General features: G+C 41.7%; 1 protein-coding gene across 1 annotated transcript in view; it reads left to right on the top strand.

Moving 5' to 3' along the window:
* Positions 1–21,114, top strand: part of KCNU1 (potassium calcium-activated channel subfamily U member 1) — a 150,779-nt gene extending 129,665 nt beyond the window's left edge. The window contains 5 exon segments of the mRNA XM_046648812.1: positions 4,594–4,665; positions 7,723–7,862; positions 15,166–15,360; positions 17,375–17,499; positions 19,998–21,114. Coding sequence (XP_046504768.1) covers positions 4,594–4,665; positions 7,723–7,862; positions 15,166–15,360; positions 17,375–17,499; positions 19,998–20,391 — 926 coding nt within the window. The 3' untranslated portion in view covers positions 20,392–21,114.
* The last annotated feature ends 399 nt before the right edge of the window (positions 21,115–21,513 follow it).

Below are 21,513 nucleotides of genomic sequence, written 5' to 3'. Positions count from 1 at the left end.
CAGAACTAATAGCAAAGCACCTCATGAATATCACAGTACCATGAAAATTCAGACTAAGGAGGTGTGAGCCATACCTCTGCTGAGAAAATCTGAAGATCCATGAAAATGCTGTTGTGTTCAGCTTGTGAATCCTTAGCTTAGCAATTAGGGTCACTCAGATTTACAAAAGATCTGTGCGTGGTGTGTGAATGTGAGTATATGTGTGTATCATTCTTGCAACTTTCTGTAATTGGGAAGAAAAGAAATATTCACTTTAAAGGCAGTATCATCAATAAACAAATGAAAATGCCCACTCAATAAAAGCTTGTGATAAAATGACAACAGGAGAAGCCGTCTAGTTAATCATCTGGGTGACTTGTCTTTCCTGTTATTATATTATTTTAATCTCACATCCTATGTAGGCTAGAAAGATATAAACCTATGATTTTAATTCTAGTTTCCTTTATATCTAATGATTTTCATCCTTTCTCTTATTTATTCATTCATTCAACAAAAATATATTGAAGTATGATGTGTCCTGTACTCTTTTATAGGCTAGAAGGTTGCCCTTAAAGGAACAACTAACTGGATTGGTAGAAGGAATAGAGGACAGAGGGAAAAAGGATTGGAAAGAAGGAAGAGAAAATGAAGGACTGTCAAAGTATTTGAATCTCATGAAGTATGAGTAGGCGCTTTCCTCAAAGATAAAAGAGAAAGTTTAGAGAAAAATATATTGTGCAGGTCTTGTATCATCCTTCTGTGGATGTCATCATACCCTTTTGTGTGATGGGGAAATATAAGTCCAGAAAGGCTCTACTGTGCCACCTAGTGAAGGTCATAAATTCTGTTTATCTTGTGCTATAGCATCAGTAAAGTCACATTGTCAGCACATATGAATAGCAAAGGACTATTACTCAGAACTTCACCAATTACTCTGGCATCATAGAAATCTACCTGGAGTTTATATATAGAAATTCCCAATCCTCAGAGAAGCTTGTTTGGTTCTATTAACCACTCTTTCCATTTCATATTAATACTCCTCTTGCACCATACCTAAGAGGTGGAAACAGGAATACCCACATCCAAGAATTGAAAGTATAAATGATGGTGAAATTCTTCCAGGAGGTAGAAAGCATCTTCCGTGCTGAGCACCAACATAAGTCTGGCTGATGCACAATTTTCTTTCCCTTCCTCTAGGACAGTGATTCTCAACCAGGGTCAATTTTGCACTGAGAGGTCATCTGACAATGTCTAGAGATAGTTTTGATTGTCACAACGTGGGGGATGCTTTTGGCATCTAGTGAGTAGAGGTCAGAGATGCTGCCAAAGATCCCATAATGCACAGGACAGTCCCAAGTAATAAAAAACTTTTTGGCCCCAAATGTCCATAGTACGGAGATTGACAAACCTTGCCCTGGCTTACCTGGTGAGCCTTTTGTGGGATTAGTAGGCTTTCCCACACCTTCACGGTCATAATAAAGTTGCATATGAAGCTCATCTAGGACCATCAAGGTTGTTGCATACAGTGATTCACCAAGAGATGTTGGGGGTGGCGGGACAACGGAATCAGGACTCTCCAAAGGATCAGTAAGAATGCTGGGCCTCCTGGACACCTCCATGGAAAACTTCAGCTTTTCCAGTGATATTGTAATTACTGCCCTGTCACGTCATAAAGAGAACAGGTAGGCAAACCTAGGTACTGAACTAAATAATCTGTGGCATAATCTAAACATATAACGGTAATTAAGTCTGACAACTTAATATGCTACTGAAATTTAAATGTACAGTAGTAATCTACAATTAAGCAATCTTTTGTAATAGCAACCTGCCAGCCTGGAAGATTTCAGGTATAATACTGTGTACTATTAGGTAGCAAAAATATTGACATTAGTAAAATGTGCCCAGGCTATGATCTGACACATATTCAAATTAACTATTGCTGTACAGGAAAAGATGGAGTTAAGGCAGAAAGTCAGCTGCCATCCTTCAGCTGGTGTCAGAAGCAGATATTTAAGCAGTCACTTTAGCCGATGTGGATACGTCTGTATCCAATGAGAACATTTGACTCTGAAAGTTAGGATTTTCCAAGCCCTTTGTTCAGGGAACTGGAATCAAAAAGTAGGGTTCAAAGGAGAATTTCCTCTTTGAGGGAAACTGATCTCAATGTCTTACTGAAAATGCCAGCCAAACTTTGTATATTTTAGTAGGGCTACAAATTAAAAATGGCATGGGCTTTGATCTTGGTGCTCATCAGAGTATGAAAACCCATCCACCGTTTCTAAGCTATATAATCTTAGGCAAGGTATGTAAAGCCTGAGTCAGTTTTCCCATCTTCAAAGGCGATCTAAACACACTTAATTCACAGACTTGATGTGACCGTGGTATAATTCTTATCTCCCTACTCTTTCTACTGCTTACAGCAGCCAGAGGGACCTTTTGCAGATATTTATCAGATAATGCCAATTCCCTTCTTTAAACCATAATGGTGACTCATGACAAATATGGGAATATCATATAGGGTCCTGCAGGCCAATAGGGAGTTTGAATTTTCTCCTATTTCATCCTGTTTATACTGGCTCTTTCCTACCTTAGGTCCCCTATGCCATTCCCTCTGCCTGGAGGGAATTTTTCTCATCCCTCAGGACTCTGTTCCACTGTCAGAGAAGCCTCTCCTCAAACCCTGTCTAAAGTAACCTACCACGTAAAGGTTTGGGTTTTTTGCAGCCCCCATCACTATATGGAAAAATTTTGTATTTGCAACATGTGGTATGTCTCTGGGGCAGGGACTCTTCACAGTCCTAGCATGGAGTATATACTCTAAATATTTGTAGAAGGAAGAAAGGAAGGGAGGAAGGAAGGGAGGAAAGGTACATAAACCATCTCTCACAGTTCTGGGAATAAAGTAGAATCTCATTCGCCCCAAGTCTTCCTGCATTATGGAAATCCCCAAAGACTTTTTTAGGGAAAACAGCTTAAGGTATTCAGATCCCATCATGAATAAGATTTACCAGGATATTAGGATGTCTGAACTCTTAGCCATCAATGTAAATCTTCCTCTTAAATAGCAGTGTGAACAAGGAAAAGATGGAGTTAAGGTAGAAAGTCAGCTGCTGTCCTTCAGCCAGTGTCAGAAGCAAATGGACTTCCATTCCCTCACCTGAAGTTAAAGGGTTTTACTAAATTACTAAGGTCAGGTCTAACTGTAAACCAGATGTGTTGAGCTCTTCCCGTGGGGCTTCTGTTTTTACCCTGAATCGTCCTTGAAGCATGACTCAGAAGTTTAGTGGCTATCAAAAATATAAGCAGCTCTACTCTGCATTAATAAGAAGTGAAGGCTTTTTATTGAATACTTCTTGGGGAGATGGAAGAGATGGTAAATATTGTAGTAAGTGGCATTCTTTCTGAAAACAATCTCTTTTTGGATTTTCTCTTTCCACATCCCCATCTCCATGATTAGATCTCCACAGCCTCTCTTTGTCTGTCTCTTGGGCTGTCTTACCACCTAGCTCATCTCCCTTCACTCCACATTTCACTCTCCCTCCCCTGCCACCTACCTGGCTCAGGAAACAAAGGATCCTCCAAATATTTCACCTTCTTCCAAGGCAGCAGAGAATTTTAACTACAAGTAGAATTTTAACTTTCACAGTATTTTTCCCCATTACGTGATATTCTAGGGAAAGTTCAAGAAAGGTAACCAACAGTTTTAAAGCATAACTTCTGATGAGATCCTTGTGTGTGGTTTTGTTTGTTAACGAGACCCCGATTCCCATTTCTCTCTTCTGTTTTCTTTCTTTACATTTTTTATTTTAATTTGGAGACCCAAACTCTGGTATCCTGCTTTTTTTCTTTGAAACTCTTCATGGTTCATCATGTGATCATGCTGTGTTTCAGACCAGTGCTGAGCATCCGCTCTCTTTTGGAGAGACTAGATGAGACTAGACCAAAGGCAGGAGGGAAGTCTGTCTGTAGCTGAATTCAAAGGTCAGAGGCCCCTAGTGACACTCTACCCAGTCTTTAAGGAGCTCCAAAGGCATTCCAGGTGAGGCAGACTAACCAGAGATGGGAAGCAGCCAGTTCAGCTGAAGAAGAAAGAAGACATGAGCAGTGATCCAGCCCAGAGAGGATCTCAAAGAGCCAGAAACTAGTCATGATGTCTCCAAAAGCACTGATGGAACAGCTATTTGTTCACAGTTTCCTCAAGGTTATACAAGCAAATGGAGGTGATTTGAAGCACTTCCTGCCTGAGCCATTGTTCAGCACCACCACTCCATGGAGAGTAATCATTATTTACTTATGATGTCAATAAGCAACTACTGGGAGAGCTTTGTCTTTTTTGTAATTCATGTGAAGTGCCAATTAGAAAACCTACACACATACACACTTACACACACAACACTCCATATGTCTCAAAAGGAGATGCTGAGGAGGCCCAAATTTTTTTTTTTTTTTTTTTTGGAAATATGCGGAAGGATTTAGGATTTGGGCATGACAGTAACTTTGCCAAGAGAAAGTATTTAAGTTACACGGTGTACTTCTATATCCTTGTCAACATTTGCAAGGCACTTTATTTACATTTGTCAATCTCTTTTCTTCTTTGTTATTATCTGTCTACAGAGTCTTCAAGGGGCTGTAATGGATATTCTGAAAAATCAGACTACAGAAGAATCCCCATTCTCACTGAACTGAGTAAGTTGTGTTTCAAAGACAAAATTCAAGGGACAAATCTTTGTGAGCCATGATTCATGTTCCAAGTTTCTTTTTAAAATCCACAATCCAAGGACTGGGGAACCAGAACGTGGCCTAGAGAGCATTAAGTGCTTGACTGGACTTTACACCAGGCTTTTACCCAATTGGTGACATCATCCAGCAAAGCATGCTAGATCTGGGTGTCAGAATGCAGGAATAGCATCTGCTTTCTCCACTCTTCCAGTTATCAGAAAAGGGAGACCAGCAACTGGCTCAGTCTCACTGAGAGCGAATCTCCCACAGGCTGGGACATGGACTTGAAGACTGCTAGAAAGGAGCTCTCTATACCAACTTACCTACCCATCATGGAGCTTAGGTCAGGCAGCTTCCTTTCCTGTAGTGATAGCAGCGCTGGCATTGGGGTGAGGAAAGTAAGGCACCCAGGGTGCAGACTTTAAGGAGACATTCACTCTTGGGGTCCTTAAATTTTGTGTCCCAGGAGTCACCCTGTATCATCTTAAGCCCGGCTCTGAGTGGTGCTCTTCTGAAATGGAAGTACTCCATGCAGAAATAACAGGATAAACTTCTATCTCTCACCAACACCTTATGGAAAATGCACATACATGAAACTTTCCTAGATATGAGGAGCTCTGAGAACAGAAAGAAGGGAAGGGAAGACAGGGAAGGTGACTGGGTACATTTTGGGGTATGTTTGTGAGGCACTAGGGGACACACTGGGATTTAATACTGGTAATAACTGATGAAAAGAGGGGAAGATGCCAGAGAGGTGAATGGTGCCTTTAACAAAGATTGGACCAACTCCAAGATGATCTCTAAAGCTGGTCCTGAGCATGTGATTTGACTCGATTCTATAGTGTAGCAAGATTCCTAATGGGCATTCTATGATTCAGGGTATCTAAGCTGAGTGAGACTTATACCAAACTAGATGAACCCAGAAATGAAGTCCCAGAAATGAAGCAAGGGTACAAAGAGAGGAATCAGTAGGTGACATTACCAAGTTGTCTGGGAGTGACAATGCAGTAGGTGGGAAAGAGTCTAGTCCCCCTGAATCCTGGACCAGCATCTCTTCGGATCCAGCTTTGAAGATCTCAGATCTCTTGATCCTGACTGGTACCTGCCAGCCCATTTGTAACCCTCTCAAAACTGTCAGCTGCAGTTTTTACTTTTAATTTTTCTACCTTTTGAACCATCTCTAACTCCGAGGTGTATATATACCAAGGACATTGATTAGAAGACTGTAATGTAAGAGTATTTGGAACGGAACCAGCCAGCTTCTCACGGGCCCAGAAGTGTATCTGGTCCTTCTCCAGGGACTTATGTCTTTGTTCAACTAAAGGCTTTCTGGCACTAGGTGGCCCTTGTCAAATTAGCCTGACAAGTCATCTGCCAGCTCACTTAGTTTTTTTGTTCTTGTTCCGGCTGGAAAGGGTCACAATTACATGAGAGTTACAGGTCTGACTGCCAGCACTTTGGTACAGAATGTACAGTGACCTACAGAAAAATAAGGAAAATAGCTAGCGAAGCTGAGGCTGCTGGTTTAGGATAACACAGCCAGATTTGGACAAGGGATCCTGGGATAGGTGTGTGCATTGAGGGTTGGCAATGCGAGGAGAGGAAAGTGTGTGTACATAGGAAATGTGGGTTGATATTAGTCATACACTGCTCATCTTTTATAAAAATATGTAGTACTTAGAGGAAAATGATTCACTAATACCAGCAGTATATCATTTCCCCCAAACTTAATAAGGAACAATTAAAGAATTAGGGAATAATCCAATCTTAGTCAGGAATGTATTCTGAGTTGTCTATCTAGTAGGTTTTTTTTTTTTTGATCTGTAATGTGACTGTCAAGAACTGTGAAGGGTCTAAGACTTTGTGCTCCTTGCAAACTAAGAAGTTAATCTGCCACAGTTTCATGGATGCTGGCAGAGGACACAAGACCGCTGGGTCAGAAATAAAGAGCAGTTATTATTAACAGCAATAGCAGTAGCCAGAGTGTCACTGTTTTGTTCTGGTTGCCCAAGACCTCATTCCCACATGGTGGCATGAGAAGGGCCAGGTGATACCTGTACCCACCATGGATTGCTTTATAAGAGAGGTACCCAGAACTTAGGGAACCAGGATCTTTTATAGTGGGAAGTAAGCATGCCTTCTCTTTGCTCTGGTGGGAGATATTTCTATCTTCCAATGCTATTCTCTACACAAACACTTTTGAAGCAACAGACTTGGAACAAAGAAGATCAGTACCTCTGCCCACACTGCCAACAAAAACCAATTGCATTCCCTCAGAGGCCACCCACAAGGGTCTGAGTTTCAGCCTGGGGCCAATACAGATATGCTAATGGATAATTTGGCCACTGCTACATTGTCCTCAATTAGGATGATTCTCTGAGGCCTTGCTGCTCAAAGTGTAGAATATGAATCAGTAGCATCTGGAAGCTTGTTGGACGCTAGGATCTCAGGCCCTACCCTAGCTCGACCTGTGAATCAGAATCTGTGTTGTAAAAGAGCCTCAGGTGATTCATATACACATTAAGTTTTGAGAGATACTACTTTAACTCCTTCTGGGCCTGGATAACTCTAGAAACCCAAATAAATACCAAGCCATGGTATGAAAAAAGACTATAACTGGGGTGATCACATGTTCTATTTATGCCTATTGTCCAGTGCCATCATTGAGAGTGCCTCCCCTTTACTTCCAAAAGTGTCCTTGTTTGAAAGACAAATTATATGCGGGTGACAATTAGGACACTTGCTTGGAGACACTGGGCTGGAGGCACAAAGATATCCCCTTGATGATGAAGGTACCCAGGAGGGATACATGTCTTTAGAGGAAGAAGATACTTGGAAAGACAAGAAAAGGTATTGAAGGAGAGGTAGATCCCACACTGACGCCAGAGTAGGCATCAAATCCTTTGATTAAGTGGTCACCTTTTGCCCTGCCTTGTATGGTAGTCCTATATTTCTAAGCTTGTCTGCCTACCTTTGTTCTTTTTTCTTTTTCTTTTTTTTTTTTTGGCCTCTTTTGATTTGCAGAAAATCCTTCCAACATCCACTTTATTGAACAGCTTGGTGGAATGGAAGGAGATCTCTCTGGAACAAGCCTGCATCTCAGCACTTCCTTTGCCACAGGCACTGTCTTTTCCGGCAGCTTCTTGGATTCCCTCCTGGCCACAGTAAGTAGAGCTGAGCCAAGGAGCCCTCAGGACCAAGCCCCTTGCAGAGGGAGAACGGATGGCTTAGGGCTTGGGTAGATGATGATAATGCCTCACAATTCTAAGTTCTCTTTGATTTTCCAAGAAAGCTTATTCACATACATTATTCCATCTTTTCTCACAATCAGTGGACAAGGGAAGCAAAATTTTCACACTTTCAAGATTAAAAACTCGAGGGTGTTAGAGCTGGAACACTTGATACCAGGATGAACGAGGGCATAAGTGGCAGAGAGACTGCCTTTCGGCTTCAGGTGCATCTCAGCAGATCAGGCCCTTTGGTGTCAGAGCTTAGGAAACACTGCCTTCTCTTCTCTCTAAAATATCCCCAACAGCTTACAGAGAAAGCAGCTGTAAAGGGACACTGGGTTTAAGGGAAAAGCTTTGGCCTTTGGTGGTGTAAGTTTTGTTCAGAGCAAAGTCAATTCTCTCTTCTCCTTGCCCCTCACTTGGGGTGCATGTTTGACCACCTGGTTGTTCTTTAGCTCTCAGCATCTCTTTGACCACAAAGCCGATCCCTTGTATCAACTACAGGATTTCTGTACATAGAACTAATTCATTGTATGAATACCTTTTGAGCACCTACTCTGTGCAGGGCACTGTGCTGGGGGCTGGGAAACAGCAGCAATGGAACAGACAAAAGTCTCTGCCCATGTGGAACTCATGCTGGTGGAGGAGATTGCCATAGACATGATAAGAAGGAGCATAGCAGGTATGTCAGACAGATAGAGGGATAAGGTGATGTGAGATAGGCAATGTAGGGTTTGGGGAAGGAGTTGCATGTTTCAATAATGCGGCCAGGGGAGGCAGCCCTGGGAAGGTGCTGTATGAGTCAAGTTCTGGGGGAGAGGAGAGCACATGCCATTCTGATCTTTGGGGAGGAAACACTGCAGGCAGAGGGAAGAAGGGCAGAGGTGGGAGCATGCCCAGTGTGTTCTGGGAATTTTACAAAGACACGCAAAATCTGAGTGTAGCCATTTGTGAATGGCTGCAAGAACTCCTCGAAAGGAAATCCTTGTAACCCGCTACCTCACAGACTCTTCCCACCTGGATTTTCAAAGGGAAAGGTTCCAACAAGGCTGAATATCAACATACAAATGCTTAAGTGCCCAAGGCTCTGAGCACAGTTTGATAAACTTGCTGCCTTCTGGAATTCCATGTAGAAGAGGCATCATTCCTGAATTGTATGGATGCCTCAAAAGTGCGGTGTGCACTTTTAGGGGAATGTGACTAGGACATGTGCATCACCCTCATGACTGAAGCTTCAATGTCATTTGGTCCTAAGGAGATTATGTTGCCCTGGGCTCTGCCCCTCTAAGCCTTTAGGGGTTGGGGGGATCTCACAAACTCATCGAGCTCTCAGGAAGATAATACCATATCAATGATAATTTAACATTAAACTGGGTGGTAGACTGTGGTTTTCCTAAAGGGTTAAGAAGCACTCAGCCTTGACTGAGCCATGGAGAGATGTACCGGAGGGAGTAAAGTAAGGTTGCTGTTCTGGGAAGGCGGCTCTGTCAAGGAAAGCGTGTTATCACTGTCTGTCACTTTAGGTCAATTATCTTCTCTGTGATTAATGACTGGAGTGTGAAGCAGGAGGTGACTTTTGATGAACTGGTCCTGTCTGCAGGATAAGTGTAGATGGGTTTAAGGTCCTAGTTCTCCTCAGAGATCCCTAGATAGGAGGCAGCTTTGTGCCTTAAATTAAACTTGAGCCTTAATTAAACTCTACTACCCACACAGGTAGGAATGAAGTCACAGGTTCTCTTTAGAGTTGGTGGGAAGAGCAGGATGGGCAGAGAAGGACTGATAGAACATAAACAAATACCAGTGAACACATCACATAAGCCAGCAGAGGAAACAGGAGCTTGGTTATAAGAGTCAGCTTCTGGGCCTCTCATCACTGGCCGCATGAGTGTGACCTTGTGAGCTTGTGAGGAGTCCCCCTTCCTCCTAGGCTGCCTTTGGATATTGTATCAATGGGCTTCTCAGAGGGAGAGGACAATCTAATCCTGCTGGAAAATGAAATAAGCTAGGTGAAAACTCAGGAGTCTTCTGAGGCCACATGATGAAGTCTGTGGGAGAGTGAACAAGCCACATGCTGTGGCCTGATATAGGGGAAGGGTTGTATGAGGACACAAGCCACACTGGACCATTAGCTTGTCCTTGAGGATTCCTGGTAAGTGCTTAGTTTAGGACGTGCACTTGGTCAACTGAAATGGCAATGGCGCTTTAGGGTAGAAAGCATCCTTTACGTTAAGGGGGCCGGCTGGGATCTTCACCCTCTAAATCTCTACCTAGTGGCCTTCTGCCCCAGCTTCTGATATATGGCACAGTGAAGCAAACACACTTTAATACTATTCAGAGCTTCAGCCTTAAATCTCCAGCCATGATGAGCTGAACTAGAACTTCAAAAATAATCAGAGAATATTGCCCACACTTATTCCCCTTCCCTCTGAGCCAGGTACAATTTGCTCGACTTGGCCTTCTCTGGGTGGGGATGACTTCCTAACATAGCAGCCACACAGAAAAAAAGAGCCCAAGGGTCAGGCCTTAGCCCCTAATTCCATTGTCTTCCCTCTTCTGAGTGCCTTTTGATCTTGGCTGGTCTCCTGACCATGTGGCAATGAGAGCAGGAGCCTCAGAGAGAAAGAGAACATTTATCCTTTTGCACTAAAAACATTTGGGGCCACTGTGGTGCCTCCAGAATATGTTCTCCCACACTCCATTTTATTCTCCACACATATTAGAGCATCTCCTTGTAGAAAAGTGTGGGAGGAAGGCAAAATACCCCTCTCCCCTTAAAGTTAGGATGACAGTTATGGGCCCCAGGGTATCTCACCCTCTAGCAAACTCCCATGGTGGACACCACTAATGATCACAGTCTCGTGCCTTCAGCTCATACCTGTAAGTCTTTCCCAACACAGACCTTAAGGCAACTTCTTCTAAGTTTTATCATTGAGATAATATTAATAATTTGAGCAATATCTGCGATAGGAACAGTAATAGCAGCATCTCTCAGGTGCTTATGTTGTGCCAGGGTCTTTGCTAAGCACGTTACCTACATCACCTTGTGTAATTCGTCTGTCAATCCAATTAAAAGAATACAATTATTAGCCTCATTTTACAGATGAAGAATCTGAAGCTTAGAGAGGTAAATAATATGCCAAAGAGATGATGAGTTGGTGTTCAGACTCAAATTCATCTGATTCCAGATTCAGAAGTTACTACTACAATCCGCTGCCACTCCAGAAGTCTTGTTCTGTTATTAGATGTATCCTTTCAATACACTGACGTTTTGCTTAGAGGAGTCCATCTTCCAGAGTGCTCAGGAGTTGCTGAGGAGACAGGCAGGGAGAAGGAGACCCCACTGTACCCACCCACACCTTCCCTCCTCAGAACAACTCTACTTTCATCTGTGTTGTATATGAATCTCCCATGTAAGGATTTCTGTTGTTAAGAAGACTTTGAAAACCACTCCCTAGAAGTTAGAATATATGACAAACAGAGAGGCATAAAATTAGACCCAGAGGCCTGTTCTCCTCTATTCTGAGACCGGTTTCTGGGTTCCCATGAGGAGTCCTGCACGGAGGATGGGAGTCAGCCATTCTGGCACATTTTGCATGTGCCATCATTTCCCTCCCCAAAGAACATCCTCCAGGTTTTACTCTTCCAATCTGCCGCCCAGCATAACGCACCACAAGATCTGTTTCCCGTTGCTGCACAGACTTATAACTAGAATCAAATGTTTGTTTCCCTGACACCTATCCTACCCAGAAGGGCGAGGCTAAAAACAGACACGTTCACAACTGACTCCCTCAGGAAAAGGGGCTAATGCCTCAGCAGTTTCTGAAACAAGATGAGATCACCAGTCTTGGCTCCAGTCATGGCGAACTGTATTTCCAACCTGATATTTAGGGCCCTCTCTCTTCTCATGTGTGCTCAGAAGAATTCACGGTACCTCTCCACCCGTCCTCCAAGTAATCTTCAGAAACACGTGGGAGAATGAACGTGCAAGTCCTGAGTATCGGGCTGTGAACTTGTCGCTGTGGAGAAATACTGGTTTTGTTTTAGATTTTCATGTATTTTTTTTTCATTATATCCCCTGATACATTTGTGATTTTTTTCAGTATAAAATAATGGGTTTCTCCTCCAAATCTCCTGATACGGTTGGCACTCTGGCTTCAAGTATCCTGTGGTATACTACCGTAAACTTCCACCCCTGTTAGAGAAACATGCCTAGGAGGTATAATTCGGATTCACTTCTAATGCTCTATCAGTTCAGTGCTACCAAAATTAAAATATGGAGAAGTACTCAGGCCCACAAGTAGGGCTTCCATATGGTTTTACAAGAATAGAACTTCATAACTGGGTGTGAACTTAGGGGCAATTTCCTTTACTTTTAAGGAACTTGAGGCCCACAAACGTTTCATGATATTCTCGAGGTCACTCAGCTGGTTAGTTGCAGTTCTCTTCCCACATAGCCTCATTCTCAATTAGATGTATTTCTCTAAGAATGTTTGGTCTTAAGTCCTTTTGAGATGCTCAGAATAAAAAGCAGCAAGTGGCCAGGATGTTAATATCTTTATTATTAAGTAATATTGTAGATTGTGAGAGAGATCTCAGGCTTCCTCGCAGCTCAAAGTTAAAACAGTTAGGGCTCCCACGTTTTCTAACAGTGGAAGTCCAAATTCTAGTAAATCTGATTATATTAGAAACACTATCCAAGTTTAGAAGTCTTAAAATATTTCAAGCACATTTCAACTTTCGTATTTTCTTAAGAAAGAAAAAAAGGAAGGAAAAAAGAGACCCATAAGCCCAATACCACAGAACTCCGAATCATAAGAATATGAGATGAGCTCACAAAGGGTGACATGTAAATCCCTTTATTTTCCCCAGTATAGAATTGCAATCCTTTTGATGTCAAAACTGAAGAAATGATATATTCAAAAGCTAAGCCTCTCTCAGTTAAATATGTAAAGTACCTGTTTTCATAGAGCCGTGGACACCAGGATAACCCTGGAATTTACACCTTGTCTTTAATCAGTGGGGAATTATTCTAACAGCATTATGTTTGATCACTCTACACTACGGCCACTTGTTCTTAAACGGATTGTGGCTCGACCTGGATTTACAGCCTCCCTTCCCTCCTGGATTTCAGGGAGCCAATTCCACAATACCCTTCTGGGTGGTGGCGGGACGGAACAGGGAAGAAATGTGAGGAGGACGCTGTCACTCAGGTGATTCCCTCAGTCTGGACATTAAAGTGGAGAAGGCATTTGAAGTCATCTTTTAATCTGAAAAGTATTATAGAAGCTCTTTTCCTTTTATTTTCTCTCAATTTATGTAGATTATATTATTTCCTAGGTTACCTTTTTCCAATGGCCCCTACATTTTATTAGCAATATTTATTTGTTAAAAATCAACTGCTAATTGCAGTTCTTACAGCTTTTAAATGCACTCCTTGTTCAAGGCACTCTCGAGGACATGACTGTTAAGAAGACAAAGTCTGTCCTCTGAAAGAGCATATAATTTAAGGAAGTGTTGCTCAGAGTGTGATCTGAGGACCACCAGTGTCAGAACCACCAGAGGTACCCTTTAAATTCTGACCCAGTAGATCTGGGATCCCAGAAACCTGCACTCTTGAATATCACTCTAAGTGATCCAGATACATAAGAACTAATGTTGAAAAGAGTGGAGTTTAATAATGTTTGCTCTGTATCTCATTTAATCCTGCAAACAACACTCAAAGGTAGGTATTATCGCGTCAGCTTTAAAGATCATAAAACTGTTGCCGAGAAACAATACATGAATTGTCCAGAGGTATTCAGCTAGGACATGCCAGTTCAAGAACCAAACTCAGATGTGTTTCAGATAAACCACTAACTATAAAATACGGAAGAATGAAATAGAGTAAAAGCCAGTGACCATGGGATCACAAAGAAAAAAAAACTTCATTCTGATGAGGAAGCCAGCAAAGTGTTCGCCAAGTTGATGAGAGATGAACCAGATGTTCCAAAGCAAAGGCTTGAAAGAGTAAACGTATAGCTTGAGCCATTACAGATAGACTATTGTGCACTGGGGGACCATTCATGGGGGAGAGAAGCTTGGTTTTACAGCAGGGGTATGACACTAAAGGTTTGGAGAAGTGGATGGGGTGATCTGATTTGTGTTTCTAGAGAATCTCTCTGGAAGCATTTTGCACAATGGATTGCAAATGAGAGGAAAAACAAGGAAGACTAGTAAAGAGGGGTCTTATCATAATCTAGGCTTCAGAAGATGTTTCCGAATTTGAGAGTAAAGTGAATGGCAAAATTTCTAGAATAATAACAATTGAAGTCATGCTTATATATTTATAATGAAAACAAGATTTTTGATTTTTATATAGATGATATATAAACATATAAATTGTCATGTCTACTGTTAAAAGTTGAATTTAGATAAAACAAAGGGTAGAAAATTTTGAAAATTATGTATTTAATAGATTTGAGAAAACCTAATGGGTAATATATTACAATGCTAATTACGTATATGTCAATGCCTAGTTTACACTGAAAGTGGTAGGGATCCTTTGGAAAAGGAGTTTAAGAAAATGGCTAGGATTATGCAGACTCAGGGTAGTTTAAAAATAAAAGTTGGCCCGCGTGTCTTCCTCTGGTTTCATTTTGCTGCCAACAATTCTAAAATTCCATTTATTTATTCAACACCTACAATTTGTGAAGTGTACCATAAGAGCTATGGAAGATCTAAATATTAATAAGACCTAAGTCAATCTTTGTCCTCAAGTGGGTCACGTTCAAAAGGAATACAAGGAAATTCACATCCAGAAGATATAAGTATAGATGACAATAATGCTATCAGTAGTCCCCTAAGGAAAAATCTATCCAAGTCTCACTAAACACATATTTTTAAATATATGTTGATGATTATTAGGCTATCCATGGTCCGACCTGTTCTTCAGGTGATTTTTGGAAGAGGGGACATCCTTGGTGTCAGTATCATTACTCATTTTCTCCTTCTGCTACAGTGTAAGCCCTGAGGGAGCAGGAACTGGGTAAGTGTTATTTTCTCTGCATAGCACCTAACCCAGTGCCCTTCCCAAACTGCCAACTTTTAGCTAATTTTAATAATGGTAATGAGAGACACTGCTTTACACCATCAGGTCCATTTCAAACAGTGATGTCCACGAAATCTCCAAGTCTGTATACTTCCCCCATTTCCGTATTGGCTCTTCTGACTTTGCACATGGCTTGTCCTTGCTTTCCAGGCCTTCTACAATTACCATGTCCTGGAATTACTTCAGATGCTGGTAACAGGAGGGATAAGTTCTCAGCTGGAACATCATTTGGACAAGGATAAGTTCTCTGGGGTGCCCAAGAGCTACTCTACAATTTTGTCTGGCACAACACGTTGTAAACTGGGGCTTCTGTCCTTAAATCAAACCATTTTGTCAGACGTTCAAGTGAGTCTACTCTTATCATAAGAGAGTTTCCCACTTCCTTACTTCTCTGAGTTTCTGAAAATGATCCAGACTGTTTGAGTTTGTAGATGGCCTGTAGCACAGAAATAATGACGCTAAAAACAAATTCATACAACCTTGTATTCAGAGAGTATTTTACAATTTACAGTGCATTTTAATGTGTTATATTTACTTTTTACAACAATTCCGGGAGATAGATAAAGCTGTTGTTATTATCCCCATCTTCCAGATAAAAAAATCCAAGTCTGCAGGAAGCATCAGGGGCTCCAATAACTTTATACCTTGACAAGGGTGTTAATAATAATTGTAATAGCTAATATTTACTGAGCATTTCCCCTGTGCCTGTCTGCGTTGGTTTTCTTCACTTAATCTGTCCAAGCATTTGCATTATTAATTTCATTGAACCGATCAAGAAGCTGAGACCCAGGGAAACAATACTTACCTGAGACCACACCGTCTCCCAGTGGCAAAGCAAGGGTCCCTCTAAGGCAGCCTGAGCCAGGGTCTGCCCACTCCACCTACACCTGAACTGCTAAAGAAGTCTGATTGGGTCAGCTGAAATCAGCAGAAGGATTCTGTGTTAGAGTCCAAGAACGTGACTGGGCTAGCCAGTGGAAAATGCTTGTTTCCTTAGTCCACTGAGCTAGTGAACAGCAGATTCGAGCAAGGGAGAAGATAAAAATTCTGGCAAATTCCAATGGGGCATCCAGGTACGCGGGGATCAGATTAACATCCAGTCTGGGAATGAGTAATCTACATATCGGTTAGATTGGTGCATTTGGGTTTAGTTTTTTTTTTGCATGAAGATTAGCCCCGAACTAACATCTGCTGCCAATCCTCCTCTTTTTGTTGAGGAAGATTGGCCATGAGCTAACATCTGTGCCCATCTTCCTCTATTTTATATGTGGGACACCTGCCACAGCATGGCTTGATAAGTGGTGCATAGGTCTGCACCCAGGATCCAAACCAGTGAACACGAGCTGCAGAAGCAAAGCACATGAACTTAACCACTGCGCCACTGGGCGGCCCCTGGTTTAGTTTTGATTGACACTGCATTCGGCTATCCAGTGTTATTGTCAGGGGCAGGGCTTTATAAAGAAACATCTTTTGTTAGTTCAGAGGACATCAGCAGAGCCCCTTTCACAAACAGCGGACTCTTCTGGCCTCTGGGCCTGGTTTGTCTTGACAGATACTGCCAAAAAGGGCAAGCCCCATGCTCTGTGCCTCTGAGTTCCAGATGCAAACAACATTCCAAAGTTCCCTCAGTCTGGTCTGTCCGTTGCCGGTCTGTGGCCTGGCGCTCCTCACCTAAGGTTGACTTGTGAGTCATTATAAGCCCAAGACAACTGCTGCTGGCAACTTCCTGTTGGTATCAGAGGTGACAGTGGATTGCTCAACAATCCTCTCCTTCCTTTCTCCGTTTATGTCTTGTCCTCACTTTGTTCTTTACTCTGAGGAAGCACAGAGGTGAACAAACTATTGCCTTTTGACTTCACTCAATCCATTCGCCTCTGCTTTTGAACCTGTCATCTCCCGGTAGTGCCTTGTTGGCTCTAGCCTGAGAGCGAGGTCCAGACGAGTGCTTGGGGCTGTAATCTGTTTTAGAGTGGGATAAGAAGATCACTCCCTGGACGTCACCTAACATCCCAACTCATTATCTACCTTGAAAACTGAATTTTCCAAGCTGTTGCTCATTGTTACTTCTTAATGGTTACCAAAACAGCAGTAGTAATAAAAATGAGCATAACAATGTGCCACATCATACCCAGAAGGCTCTTGGAAGACCAGAGTGATAAAAACAAACACTAGGATTAGATGCCCAAAACTAATCATAAACTTGATTTCCAAGGCACTTGACACAACCACCATGCAGTTATTAGGAAATGACTTTTGGGTCTTGCAAACTTCTACTACAAGTAAAGGCAAATGATAGTAAGTGCTTTCCATTGCTACATTCAAGTGCCAACAGACACATGTTTTTGTCTTCTCTCCCCAGCCAAGAAAGACCTTTGGGCAGTTGTTCTGTGGCTCATTAGATAGTATTGGAATCCTGTGCCTTGGCTTATACCGCATGATGGATGAAGAGGAGCGCAACCCAGAACGCAAAAGGGGAGTACACTAGTTTGGGAAGTGGTAGCTGTCCATCCAGGCATGAGAGCGAAAGTTACTGTATTCAATGTGAAACAGAAGTCCAGAGCTCAGGGTCCACAGTTTCAAAGAAGGGTACAGGGGAAGCAGATAACAATGTAGGAATAAGAAGGATAGGTATAAACAACGTGAATGAACCCCTATGGTCAGGGTTCAATTAGTATTGGCCATATAAGAAGAAAGGTATCTGTCCCCAATGGAAATTGAAATGTAGACCCAGATTTTAAATCGGAGTTCTTTTGTAACTTACCCCTCATCCATATCTACACAACTTTTTAAAGCTGAAAGCCACTGACCACATTGGAAAGATTGTATTCTGCTGGACTCATTGCTAAATATTTACTGAGTGTCTCTTTTCTAGCCACTGTGCTTTGTACATATAAATTAGGTGGGTGATATACTCAGATTTCAGTTTAAAGAATGATCAGTCTGACAGCAGTTTAGGGGAAGATAGAGGAAATGTATGTAGAGGCCAGGAAGAGAAAAGAGAGAGTGCATTCTAAAGACAACAGTAATGTCAGTCCAAACTAAGATTCTCACAGTGGAGATGGGCAGGACTCTGTAGAGAAAGAGAAATTAAAAATAATAGAGTGGAAATAGATTGATGGAAACTTGTTCCAGGAGAAAGGGGAAGGAAGCCAAATTACTCAAAGTGGGGTAGTCTTGAATAGAAAGAAAGACAGTTCTCTGCTCATAGCAGAAAAGAATGGGTGCCAAGGCAGATATAGCTATAGGTGAGGGGAGTGCCTATGGGAATTTTTATGTAACCCTAGAATTTCTCAGTGAGGTACAGACACAGCTATTTCTGAGAGATAAGATGGAGGAAGTATTATAAGGAGTTGAGAAAGAGGTAAAAGTTTAGATTAACTACTGAGGAACAGAAGAAGAGGCTTATTGCAGACTTGTAGAAACAATACTACACTGTAAAGTGAAAGGACAAAGGATTGGAAATCCTGATGAAGTTAAAGAGTAGATGTACTCAGAGTACAGGAATGAGAGAGAAGGAATGATGGGAAGTTGTAGTCAGAGAGTGATTTATTGAAGCATAAGATTTGGGAGATGTCAGGAAATTACAGCATCCAGCATCTTGCCAGGAAAGTGGATTGGAGATAAAGATCACTGAGGAGTTGAAATTAAAGAAATGTGTCTGGATATTGGAATTGTAAACCACATACACACTGCAGGCACATAAGAGGATGGTGGCACTAGAGTTTGAAAGAAAAAGTGTTCCAAGTGCCAAAGGCCCAAATAAATAAGAAGGTCTATAGATGCCACTGATGAATGAAGAGGGAGGAGGATATGGCTGTACAGCATTAACCACAAAGATGGTGGAGGAGGAATGATGTTCTGGAAGCAGCATTGGGAAGCATGAGTGATATCAATCTCTTGCTCTCTCTCTCTGCCTGGACTCCATCCCTTTCTCCAACACCTCTGGAAAACCTATGGAACATGGTAATTGGGAGAATATACACCCATATTTGAGAGGACATCAGGGAAGGAAATGATGTTTCTGTCTTAAAGGGAGTCTGTGATTATAGTAGATCTTATTTAGAATATCATGGAGGTGACAGGACACTCAGTGGGAAAGATGAAAGCAGGAAGATTATTCAGTGAAAGAAGGTCAATGGTGCGTGGAGCTGGGTGTTTTGGAAAGAAGAGGTGGTCATTTGGGGCAGCAATGAAGACATGTAGGATGAAAGTCAGGAAAGGTTATCCTGCTTCAGTGTTCTGACATCAACACTGGTGTATTAGTTCATTTAACTCATGTGTATGGAGGGTTTGCTGTGTGCCTGATATTGTGCTAAGGCATCCTGCCTTCCTACAGTCTTTCCATGCAGCTCCAGGCTCTGGGTGTTCTTTAAGACTCATTGACATTCACTCTTTGCTTACCAGTCAAGGTTTCAAATAGAACTTTGGTATAATTGTTTTTTCTTTTCTTCATTGGCCACACTACATTCTGAGTGAAAGTTGGTGGCAGAAGCATTTAGGTAGGTATAAGCTAGGGTGGAAATATCTGGAGTGCATGTAATCTTCCAGTTTTGACAAAGCTTGGCTAAGTGCCCAGCATGTACCAATGAATTCATTAGTATGGACATTAAAAGCAGAGAAACCTGGAGTCAGAAAGGCCGTTAGAGATCGATCAGGCCAAACTCCAGTCCTAACCGTCTCCCATGAAAATGGTGAGAAAAGCAAGACCCAGAGAAGGGAGATGCCATGCCCAGAGTCAGAGATGGTTGGGTTCAGAGGCGGGGATGAAAACTAGTCTTCCAGTTCCTAGTCTGGGACTTCTCCTGTTGCACTATTGTGCCAGAGATATTTACTATTCATCAGAGACCAATGAAGCAAACGAAGCAAAACAAAAGCATTTCGTCTTTTGGTCTAGCAAAATGAACTTATTATTTTGGCCATTGCCTGTAGGCACATTGTCCCAGCTGCAGAGGCTCAGAACTCATCTCTGGCTTTTCTTACAGGTTTGTGATTATCCGGCCAGCCAATGATTTTAAGCTGCTGCCCTCGGATCTTGTGTTTTGTGCCATCCCTTTCAGCACTTCTTGTTGCAAACAGAATAGTAGTTCATCTCAACTTCCCTGTGAAATTATAAATCCAGCACCACTGACATCAAAGACACTTATAGACATAAATAAGCCTCCTACAGTTAATCCAGTTAACCAGACTACAACACAACCATTAGTTCATTCTTTGGAGTCCAAAATTATCCCTGTTAGTGATTCTAAGCAACCTGTATTGACCCAGAATGGTAGCCTGTCATCCCAGATACATCTGGGCAAAACTGTGGAAGAAAATGGAGAGGAAAACATGAAGGAAATCTCAAAGAATGCCTTTGCAAATTCAAAGTCACGCTAGAATTGTTGATATTCTCTACAATCTCCTAGCTCGCTACTTACAAAGTATCTGCAGAGATAATGAATTTGAACAGGGAAAATAAAAATGGATTCATGCCATTTTTGTGCCCATTACTTAGTGGTTGGCCAGCAAGCCCACACTGTTTTGGAAGAGACAAAAGTCTGATCTAATCTCACTGGATCTTGTGTGATAAATAAAGAAATATCTGATAAACACCTCTGTCAGGAAAGTTCATCACTCTGTGTCTCTGAAGCAGAAAGCATGTTAGCTTGAGCTGTGTTAAAGATGTTCTTCAGTACTGATTGGGTTTCTCCAGTCAGGGAATATAAGTAATCAAGATAAAAAGTGAGAAGGACTTAGACACAGGAGATAAGACATGAAAAGCGCCAAAATCAAGAATCTTATACTCTTTATCCTCAAACAGGCAAATAGTAAACTAGTATATTATCTCCTTCTCTTTTTTCTCATACTTTTTCTTTCTTCATCTCTTTCTATAGGAGGTGAGAAATACTAGATAGGGAGATGCTGGTTTGAATTGAAAACAAATTTATGTATAACTAAGACCTAGGAGTATGCCTGGCGCAACAAAGAATGTGCGAGTCTCCTGGGATGGGGTGCCTGGGTGAAGTCAGGGGGATCAAAATATATAACTTTCCAAATTCTCTAATTCAAGAATAAAGACATCATTTCATAAAAGGTATAGTACATTTCCCCATTTTCCAAAAAGAACTTTATATTTAATTAAGTCATTTCATCTGGGCCTTTCTCTGTTAACTTGGTAAAGTTCAGCACATCCAGGAAGTATTTCCCATTTGGTGGCCTTATAATGGTGAACTTTGTAAGCAATGCCTTTTTGTGTTGTAGATACAAATAGGTAGAAGGGAAGAGCAAAGAAAATAATAAACTGTAGTTCTCAGAAATTGTTTTACATAACGTTTATGATATCCTTGACATTTTAACAACATCTTTGCTGATTTGTTATTATTACCTCCATTTTACAAAGTAAGATCTATGTGACAAATAAAGTTGCCAGATAAAATAAAAAATATCCAGGGGCTGGCCCCGTGGCTGAGTGGTTAAGTTCACGTGCTCTGCTTCGGTGGCCCAGGGTTTCGCCAGTTC

The sequence above is a fragment of the Equus quagga genome, chromosome 22 (genome assembly GCF_021613505.1).
Source record: "Equus quagga isolate Etosha38 chromosome 22, UCLA_HA_Equagga_1.0, whole genome shotgun sequence".
In the NCBI taxonomy this organism is placed as follows: domain Eukaryota; kingdom Metazoa; phylum Chordata; class Mammalia; order Perissodactyla; family Equidae; genus Equus; species Equus quagga.
Note: the sequence above shows the minus strand (reverse complement) of the source record. Positions and strands in the feature narration are given on the sequence as shown.